Source organism: Acanthochromis polyacanthus, chromosome 5 (assembly GCF_021347895.1).
Source record: "Acanthochromis polyacanthus isolate Apoly-LR-REF ecotype Palm Island chromosome 5, KAUST_Apoly_ChrSc, whole genome shotgun sequence".
Classification (NCBI taxonomy): Eukaryota; Metazoa; Chordata; class Actinopteri; family Pomacentridae; genus Acanthochromis; species Acanthochromis polyacanthus.
The window spans coordinates 9,742,934-9,753,937 of NC_067117.1; the positions used below are offsets into that span (position 1 = coordinate 9,742,934).

Consider the following 11,004-nt stretch of genomic DNA (forward strand, 5'->3'; position numbering starts at 1 on the left):
GTCTTTAGTCGTGACCACAATACTTGTGAAAAACACATTAATGCAGAAATGCTCTCCTGTAACCATAACTTCTCTAAAAAAGAAAAATTTAGTGGTTAGTATTGAATGCTATTGCTTTTAAATGCAAGTTGGGGGTGAATATTTTATGCTGCAGGAGACTGTAAGATTTTGAAAATGTCCAGTTCGGACAGATGATTAGAACTGTGGAAGGGTCTGGACTGGAGGATTGGACCAGACTGAAGTTTCTGGTTCAGAAAGAGTCACACTAAGGCAAAGAAAGGTTCAGATAGCAGGACAGTCTATAGCAGAGGAATGGGGACTTTTTACTTGAAGGAAACTTGGTTTGCTGGCTGACTGCATGGCTGCTGGGGTGGCTGGCAGTGGAGTCTCAAAGCCGTTCAGCCAGAGCACTAGAGTGCAAGAAAATGAGCCCCAGAAAGCGAGTGAAATATGCTTCTATCCCGAGGCAGTGAGTTGATTCAAACCCCAAAATATGGCCAGCCTGCAAATTATGCTTGCTGGGACTCAGGCCGGTTATCCATCGAGGCACAAGGGAACATGATTGCTGAGAGGGGGATGGCAAGATGGCTCTCACAAGGACAGGCTGCTCAGTGAGGCAAAGGAACAAAAACAGAGTTAAACTAGTCAAAGCTACAACTCTGAAAGTAAGAACTGGACAAAACTGGAGATAAAGTGTGAGACTCTTGATTCGGAGGAAGGACTAATTTGGCTACAGGATCAAGCTGTTGAGTGGCCAAACATTTCTTCATGCCAAGGGAGCAGTTTGATAAGCCAGCATTTGAAGGACACAGACAAGTGTTTTAGAGAGAGCTGCTTCCTTTTGAATGCCTTTTGGCAGGAAGCTCAGAGCAATTTAATGGTATAGGTCAACTTCTCCTCAAATCTAGAAAAATCTGGATCAGTTTTTACCAAAATTGTGGTAGCTGGCAATGAGTAGTTGGACCCAAATGCAAACATTGATACTGTACGTGTGGTTAAAGACAGCTTGTTGTTTGAAAGTCAATAAACAAGCTCAAAATGTATTTGCTCACAGTTAAAACCGGCCAATATAGCCATTGGTTCTAGGACTCAGCTTCCATGTCAGGGATAGTTTATAATTATATCTAATAATGAAGTTATTGCTGTTGTTCTATACATAAGCTCAAGCGGCTGTCTTTCTGTCAAGCCCCTGATAGTGATTTCTGGTGGTAAATCATACAGCACCAGAAGGAAATAGTTCTAAACAGCTGGAAGCAACAAACTTCACAGTGACTCTGTGTGTGACAGTACACCAGTCTGATGTAAAGACAAGCAGGACTATAAAAAAGTTTAGACTGTTACAGACATTTCATTTTGCAGCCTAGTAAATTTCAGATTGTACAGCAAATTGAATAGAATCAGATACACTGATAGTGGACAGGAAATTGCTGATGTTACAGTTGCTGCCATTCAAAGACTTAAAAATTTAAGCCGCAGAAAAAAGAAAAAAACTCAACAGAAAAATATGTCCTGAAAATGTACTAGGAAATTCAAATGTAAGAATGCAGAGTAATAAATAAAAATAGAGGTGCAATTGTGTTATTGCACATTGATTTTCAGCTCAAAAAGTGAATGTAAGCCAACTGCTGACAGTTGACCCAAAAAAATCCAAAGTCAGCCTGTTGACTCCGAGTGTTTGACACTCTGAGTGAGGAGTTGTATAGTTTGATGGCCACAGGCAGGAACGATTGCCCGTGGCGCTCTGTGGTGCATTTTGGTGGAATGAGTCAGTAGCTGAAAGAACTCCTGTGGCTGACCAACATGTCATGGACTGAGTGGGAGACATTGTCCAAGATGACATGCAACTTTGACAGCATCCTCCTCTCAGACACCGCTGTCAGAGAGTCCAGCTTCACCCCCACAGTGCCACTGGGCTGGCAGAAAAAGGTGTGTTATGCTTATTGTGGCACACAAACTGTGTATTAAGCATTCCCTGTGATGTTTTTGAACAGATCTTGGTGCTGAAATGTAGAAAAAAAGTTGCTTCGTACAATTATATGTTAGTATGACGGTACAGTCCAGACTGTGTCGTATTAAAAGTGATATAGAAATGTTACTACGTCCGGTCTAGGATTGCCGGCACGACTTTTCAGGAAAAACGACCAGGGTGCACGTTCAGACATGATGCTGACACATTCAGTTGCCGTCACATTAACAGAATGGGGTGCATGTTTAAAAGGGGGCTGAAGCTGTTTTTCTAACCATATCATTTAAATTTCCAAAGGAACTGACTGTCAAAATAAAATATGTAGAAATTTGATGGGAGGTAGACACTGAAATGGGAAAGATGTTTAAAAAATAAACGACTAATTTAAAAAAAAAAAAAATGATGCAAATCTTTTTCGAGTTGTAAACAACATTTCAGCTAACATTTTATTATCAAAGCACATATTTTCTAAAGCTTTGCTGTTGTCCTGCTGTCCAGGTTGTGGGTTCGTCTATGCAGCTGATTGGTGATCACCAGGCAGAGGATCGCCAGCTCATTTCAGAGGTGGTGCTGGCAAAGATGACCCAAGCGCTGACCACCAGATCATCCAGTGTTTCCCGCTCACCTGCTCGCTCTCCTCAAGGCCAGAAGCCAACTACTGTGCAGCCCCAACAGGTGATGCCTGCGATGTGTTGTAACACAAGTGCACAGACAAACAGAGCAGTGTGTTCACAATTGAGCCACCTCAAATAAATGTTAACGACCTTTTAATGATGCTCTTACATCATTTGCTTTAATGGTCCCTCTGTATAACTGGAGGCTCACTGTTACTTACTGCCTACTGGAAAATAATTTTGCTGTCGTCCTTCACAGTCCACTGCTAATTCTTACCCATGTTTGCCTTTATCTCCCTCTCTATTCCTGCTTTTCTTTTTCTTTGTTTGTTTCTGTCTTTCTGTCCTGCTCCTGCCTTCTCACTGTCTACCAGAGTGCTGCCCTTAAGGAAGGAGTGTCAGATCCAAACAGGACCTCAGGCCAACGCCCTCAACCTCAAGGTTCTCTGAACACTGTTGTTCATAGTAAAAGTGCTGCCACCGTAGGGCCAAAGCACGTCTAGAAAGCGTTGTTTGAACAGTAGACGGTTCACTCTTTGACATCTGAAGTGATCTCTCTGAAATGAGGTATCACCTAGTTCACAAATGTATAGTTTTCCTTTCAAAGGAAGAACTGCCATCAGAAAATAAAAAATAACAGGGAAAAGTATTTAATATTAACTAATGAAAGAAATCTGAGGAATGATTATGGAGCCTTTTCAGGTTGGAATAGTGTAATATAGAGATACCACATATCCCAGATTTCTTATTCAGTATTATTACCATGATGCAGTTAATTAAATTAGTTAACTGGTATTTTAGCAAATAGTTAAAGGAATAGATCGAGATGTCAGGAGATGTACTTATTCACTTTTTTTCCAAGAGTTAGATGAAAAGCTCAACACCACTGTCATATCTGTACAGTAAATATGTAGCTATTGCCAGTAGATTTGCTTAGCACAAAGTCTGGAAATAAGAAAAATAGCTTGCATTGCTTGTTCCAAAAGTAATAACAACCACTGACCAGCATCTCTGAAACTCAATAATATACACATAAACTTTAAGTGCTGCAAGATTTCTTGGTCAGACTCAGTCACCTCCTAGAGTCTTTTTTTATAAATAGCTCAATACACATATACCCCATGGGTAATCCTTTCATTTTTACAATTGGACTTTTATATGAGTCAAACCAATGAGAAAAAACGTGTTAGTTATTGAAATTTAACGGTCCCATATGGTGAAATTCCATTTTTATTGTCTTTTGTGGTTGTTACAGCTTTTAGGTGTAAAATAAAAGCCGTTAAACTCTGTAGTTCCTGAAGACCCCAAACAGTTAGTTAGCGTCCCAGCTTTATGTGCAAGTAGGAATTCCACCCAACTGGAGTGTAACACCTGAGAAACTATAGTTATACACCTCCAGCTGTCCGTCACAGACACAGAGAGCGCATCCTTCCTGAAGTGGGCGGGGCCAGCAGCAGCTCAGTAGTTTTCAAAGCAAAGCAATGTTTAGAAGAGACCTTAAACCAGTGGTTATACAGTAATGGTGAAATGAAGCATATTTATGATATTTTGAGCTGATATATTGAGCTAGCTTTGCAATGAGCCGTGCTAACTCTTTCCCCCTGTTTTCAGATTTTGTGCAACTAAATACCAGCTGGTTGTATCTATATGTTCATTTACAGTACATTCATACGAATGATATATTCTCATATAACTCTTGGCAAGAAAATGAAAAAGAACATTGACTCATCTGTCCTTTAGGAGTAAGAGCAGCTTGTATTTCAACTGCGTAGTTTTCTGTGTTACTTAAAGGTAACAATGTCCATCATTACTGCCTCAAACTAATGTACTAATATCATGGTTTCAGTGGCCTCAGACAGCAATACTCATTATAGTATTCTGGGTTTCAAATAGAAAAAATCCTCTGCTGCCTCCCTTTGACTTGTTACATTCACTTGGATCGACAAGCAAATGTACAGTACAGTGCACTTAGCCAGTGTGTTGAGTTAATTGCAGCTGTAAAGTCAGTGTGTGCGGTGGTGTTTGTGCTCAGGACCAATGTTGTAAAACTGAATGTGCCTCCTAAAAGCAGTGGTGAAACAGCGCATAATGTGATAAATTAACAAAGCCATTATTTTCGCGGTTGCAGTGTTTGTCAGTGTGCGCGTGTTTGTGTGTCTGTCTGCATGTGTGTTCATTGTGTTTTCTCATTTTGCATGGATGTGGCAAACACCTGTACTCCATGTGGTGTTTGATGTGTTCAGAAATGCCAGCTTTTTGTGTCTTATGGGAATCGCTGGAGATTAACATGTGCCTAGAGTATTAGGATGTGCAAATCGGATTGCGGTTTCATTTATTTGAATCTTGCATTAATAACATTGCCTTTCAAGGATAACAATTTAACACTGTGAAACCCGATTTGATAGCGGCAGATAAACTTATTCGTGGAGGGATATTTTGTTCATTTTTATGCATTTTTCAGTGGAAAGTAAAATGACTTCTCGGGATCACTGGCCTAGTTAGGTTATTGCCAGTTTAAATCTTTTTTTGTCGTCTTTAAATCCTGTACATTCTTATGGTGAACTGAATGTTTCGTGAGTAACTGCTTGGTGTTTATCTTTGGTTTTAAATGAAGCTTCATTGTTCTGTGTTATAATACCTGAGGCATATTTTTCTTGGCAATTACAAAAGCTGGTTGTGTGTTTAATTAAAAGTTTCAAAGAAGCTAAGCATCTTTTTCTTTCTCTGCATGATCACTACTTATTTGCCTGGATCCAGACTATTGAATTGCTGAAGACTTTTGAATTGAATTTTAAGCTTCTCTGATTAATAAGCATTTGTTTAGTGCATATACAAGTCAAAAACTTTTGTTTACTTGCATGGCTGATATTTCCTCTCAGAACAAAACGGTCACCAAAGTGAAAATGAAGTCTAATAGCAGTCAACAAATACAGTGTATAATGGTAAAATAGATCAACAAATCTCTTAGCAAACTAAAATTCAGGGTTTGCATCCAAGCAAATTTTTTATTGTGTCACCCTTTACGAATTATGTTTGTACAAATTGTGTTTCCTTTGGTTTTTATGCGACGTGAGTCCCAAGCAACCATTGAGGTGCTTAATGACAATCGCTTATAAAACGTAAGACTCATGGCCATTTAGCACCTGACTGCAATGACTCTCTGAAAACATGTGGGATGAATTTTCATGAAGGTTTTGCAGGAGTCAAATGCTATCAGAATAATATGCAAATAAAAATGAACTATATGTAAAAAAGCAATATACATTTTGCAAGCTGTCTAAAAAGAGGCATTAAGGAAAACATCCTGCATCTAGTAATTATCTAGAATTATCGGCCGTTGGAAACTCATCCCTGTCTAGTCACTTGTTGCTCAGCATGTGTAATAATTCTTTTGTGTTGCATGTCTGCCTGCGTTTGAGTCACTTGTTTGATACTAATACTCTTTCTAAATTCCGTAATCTCTCCTTTGTTGTTGACTTTATTTTATTCTCATCTTCAACACTTGTCTTTCCTCTCATAGCCTGTTTTTAACTGGCACACTACAAATACATACAAATTCCTGTGCACAGAAGGAATGAACACTTGGCATGATAAACCAGTCACCACACCTTCTCTTAGCTGCTGATCTGCCACCCCCTGCTGGCCATTGCAGTGCAGACATCCAGAGCCTGCTTTGCCTCAGTCTGTTGAGAGATTGACAGGATTTCTATGAATGTGAGAGGTCATTATGTGAATGGGCATGTCTAGACTCAAGCTCATTAGCTGTGTCATGTTCTGCTTTGGTCTTTGGTGAGTGTTACAGAAGCCTGGTTTTCTAACTGCTGCACTAAAACAACAGGTGCTGCACTTATAATAATGATGCTTATTTACTTTCTTTAAGCTGTTCTCTTTTGTGCATTTTGCTTTTATTTTGCATTTGTGTGTTCTGTAACTGGGGGACTGTAGTTTAATATAACCATTTCATGTGTCGATCTTTTAGGTGCCCCAGTGAAATCGCAGAGCGTGGACACATCATCAGAATCAGTTAAGAGAGCATCTGAACCAGTACCAAAGCCCAGCCAGGCCCAGAAACCTGGTTCAGGTCCAGCTCAGAAACCAGCTCAGGCTCAGAAACCAAGCCCAGTCCAGAAGGCCGCCTCAGTCACAAAGCCTCCAGTGCAGAGGCCTCCCCCGATGACAAGAGCCCCATCCGTCACAAAATCAGCCCCAGATTCTGCCTCCAGCTCAGCCAAAGCTTCGCCCTCATCCCCGGCAAAAGCGGCTGCAGCTCCAGGCTCTCCCCCAACCAAAGCAGCAACAGCGGCCGCCGCAGTAGCTCCAGGCTCCCCTTCAGCCTCGGCTCCAGCCTCAGCCTCTGCTCCCGCTGCTACCACAGAGCAGCCCAAGCCCCAGCCCCAGGGCTCCCCGTCCCTAGCACCCGGCAAACCAAAAGATCTGCCCCCTAAACCCACACCACCCGCAAAGCCCATCCCTCCTGTGCGCAGGAATTCCAAGCCGCAGCTCCAGCCAAAGCCACAAACCACACCTCCTCTGAAACCCAAACCCCAGCCCACTGCCCAGGCCCCGGCACCCACTCAGGCTTCAGATACTGCCTCAGCCCCTGCCCCAGCACAGGTTCAGTCCCCAGCCAAAGCGGCCAGCCAATCCCCTTCTAACCCCCAGTCTCCAGCTAAGGCTCAGCCTCAGGCCAAGCCGGCCTCTCCTTCTGACGCTGAGCCTGTCCCAGCTGAGGCAGCAGCAGCACCCACTGAGGGCGAAGAACAGCCCCAGCAGAAGACTCATCCTCTGCTGAAGTAAGAGCTTTATTATCAACGCACTGTTGATAATGCAACGACATGCATTTTAGTGGGCTGCACAAAATCAATTATCATTCTGTGGTAGGAGAATAATTTGCTTCCACATTCTAAAACTTAAAATATCAGTAGAATTTCAGTCTTCAGAGTACCTTTATATTTACACATTTTGTGTATATGTGACTTTCTGGCCCTCTTACAAATTTCCCTGTTTGTCTTTGCTCCTCACTTACCCCCCTCACTTGCTCAATTTGCATACCCCTCTTTTCCTTTCCTTTTTATTCCTCCTCTATCCCATAATTCCTTCCCCTCCTCACCAACTTGTGATCCTCCCTTTCTTTTCCCTCACCATTCCCTTCCCAGTAAGTCCCAGTCCCTGACCAATGCCTTCAACGCCTTCAGCGACTCCTCTTTCTTCCGCGGGGTCTCGAGCTCTGGGGGCGACGGCCAGGACGAGGCGAAGGCTGAGACCATTCGCAACCTTCGAAAGTCCTTCGCCAGCCTTTTCTCTGACTAGACACAGTCGGTCAGCCCCGTTTTGATTCTGGCCCCTTCGTTTACCGCTGGCCAGTGATGACTTGATTGACATTAAATGTGAACCAGTCTGAGATTAAAGTTTGTGTGTTAACTGTACTGTATTCCCTCCGTCCTAGTCCCTCTTCTGCTCCACTTCCAGCTTCCCTGTGTGAGTAACAGTGAGGCCTGCTGGGTAGGATGTTCAGTGAATGGAGATGTGCCCGGGCGATGGGTTTGAAGGAGTTACGTCATTGATATAGATATAGAATAGAATAGATTAGAATAAGATTGAGAATATTTATTTTTCCCAGAGCACATTTAAGGAACACATTCTCAAGTATATTGAAAGTATGATACTGAAGACTACAGATGGAATGTACATACAGTATATATACAGTATATAAATGCAGTATATAAATATAAACATATATCATTATAAAGGGAAATAAGCCAATAATAGACAAAAAAATCCAGCGGCACTTTTCAATTAGCTTTTGTCAGTGACATAACTCTTTCATTCAGCGGCTGGATGTCTATAAATTTTAAATAATATCAACATATTTGACATTTGATGGTTTCCCCTACAGTGAATTATTGTTGGTGAGTAAGTGACTAAAAGAAAAAAGAAAAAAACGACTTCTTGTAAGGGTTTGTTCCTGTGTAAATCCCACCGTTGTGTCTCTGGTCCTCTGGGCTCGTCATCGCTGCCCCTTTTTCTGTCTACAAGCCTTGAAGTTTCCTTGCTGTGTGAGGGAGTTGATCCGTGTACGTTCATCTGTGTTCACTTGTTATGCATGGCTCCTTCAAGTGGCTTGGTGTGACTTTTGGAGCAGATGGGAGCTCTATCAGTGTTGAGTTTTGCCCTCCGTTGCCTCTTTCTCTCTCTCTGGCTCTCTCTCTATCTCTATCTCTCTCTAGATGTTGTAGCCTTATTGTGAACATGTTTTCGATTCACAGCTATGTTTGTTAGCTGTGCAGACCTGGGCCAGTTACTGCTTGAAATGTATTCCTTTACTTGAATTTGTTGACATTTAAATTGCGAAAGGCAGCATTGATTGGAAGGAGAATAGCTGTGGGATTGGTGACTGGAGAGTAAATGAGTGCATTTCAACCAGTAACTCGTGTCTGTAGCTGTGACTGGTGATTTCTTGTTTCACCTCTGTGTAGATCTATCAACAGTATTGTAATTTGTTGATTATTCTCATGAAAAGACATTGAGACAGTAGTGCAATAACACCTCGACATGACTGTTGAGCGCTGTCACCCTATTATAAATATAAGTATTATCATACATACGGGATCTGTGTATCTGTTAAATACCTTATTCTTACATTCCCTTTAAGGTTCCTTTCAGTGGTGACTCTCCAGGTTGTTCTTTCTCTGCAGTTAGCAGCCGTGGGATTAATATCCCATATTAAAGTGTTGGGGTTTGTCATTAATTACTTCATGTCAGTAAGTGGACAGAATTCAACACAACCTGGAAGTAAAGCCACAAACCTTCACTAGTCATCTTCAGTTCAGCTGCAGCATTTCAAGTGCAACCACTTCAGACCCGCATATCAAACTGTCTGCTAATCCATCCCCAGTACTCTGTTGCAAGTAAATTAAAACATATTGTATTTGTATGTAAGTGTGATCTCAGAAGTTTATTTTTTGTAATATATATCGATTGATTGATTTATTTTTGAGGCTCCATATTTATGGTACAGTATATATATTGTTTGTTTTGTATTGTGTTTTTATTTGTAATGCAATACTGCTTTGCATGACGGTGGTGACTGATGTTTCTTTTTTTTTCTGTACAGATAAAAGTTAATAAAGATGTGGTTCCATCATTCCACTGATTCCACGGTGAGATTCATGCTGATGGCGGCATCTTTGAGGCAAAGTACTGAAAGCTTGCGTATCTTGATCTTTGCCACTTCAATTTTGACAATTCATTTAAAATTTTATCCCCTTCAATCTGCAGTCCTTACAATAAGGAGTACACTTTGAATGGATATTAATATACCGCATATAGCTGCTGATGATACTAAAAATTGCATATACAGACTTTAGAGAGACAGATTAAAAAACAATTGAAGTCACAATGTAAGAATGATTTAACTGTGAGTGCAAAAACTAAATTTGAATGAGAGGTGAGTACTTTATCAGCTCTAATCTAATCTATACCCCCTCCATCACCATGGCAATGGCACTCCCCGACTGCACAAGAATACATCCTGTTTCACTGCAGAAACCTGACCTCCAAACTCTCGAGATCACAATTCAAGAAAGGTGTCTGTGGTAAAGAGAAAGTGTGAGAGTCAAGGTCCAATCAGAGGTAACATTTGTTATTTTTTTTACTTTTCATTCATGACAATTTTAGCATTTTTTGTGTTCTTTAGACTGAATGCAAAAGGATACATTGTGCCATGTTGTGCAGATGTGCAGCCTGTAAAACAAAGTAGCTAATAATTGGAAACGCCTTGACCTGCCTCCACCATAACCATCAGCTGACTGTGTACAGAAACAGCAATCTGAAGATCAACATCATTCTCTTTGCAGGTTTAAAACTTTGACAGAAGTCTGTGTTAAATTAACACTGAAGACATTACAAAAACAAATCAAATCTGCTCTTTCATTATCTTTTCTCAAAAAACTAGAAAACTATCAATCAACTCTTCTCGTGTCAAATGCTCTGATTGGCTGTTCAAATTTCTACTTTACATCCTGTACCTTTTACATATAAATAAAAGTCTGACAATAAAAATGGAATCAAATGTTTTTAAAAGTGTGATTTTGCAGTCGAGCCTTTGGCCATTTGAAATGATTGGGGTTCTTCATCGAGTCCTTTGGCTTCAAGGTAGAATGTAATTCTTTATTGAGCCAAATGGAGAAATTCCCTTTTGCTTGTGTGACTCACAGAGAGTTCGGTGTGAGTTCAGAGACAGCTCTGCTTGATAAGCAGGGCAGCTGGATGATGAGTAAGACATTTCTCTAAATTCATCTTGAAAACAGTCTCAGATGAAGACATCCACAGCTGAGTGTCGCAGCTTCAACTTGTAAAGAGCTTTATGTCACAACAGCTACAAAAACTTGTAAAAATAACCTTTCAAGCAGAAATAAATGGATC

General features: G+C 40.9%; 1 protein-coding gene across 1 annotated transcript in view; it reads left to right on the forward strand.

Annotated features, from left to right (window-relative positions):
* syn2b (synapsin IIb) overlaps positions 1-9,726 on the forward strand; it is an 86,226-nt gene extending 76,500 nt beyond the window's left edge. Inside the window, exons 10-13 of the mRNA XM_022207558.2 lie at positions 2,465-2,641; positions 2,955-3,021; positions 6,560-7,373; positions 7,737-9,726. Of these exons, the coding sequence (XP_022063250.1) occupies positions 2,465-2,641; positions 2,955-3,021; positions 6,560-7,373; positions 7,737-7,890 (1,212 nt within the window). The 3' untranslated portion in view covers positions 7,891-9,726. The remainder of the gene's footprint in view (positions 1-2,464; positions 2,642-2,954; positions 3,022-6,559; positions 7,374-7,736) is intronic.
* Positions 9,727-11,004: the final 1,278 nt, after the last annotated feature.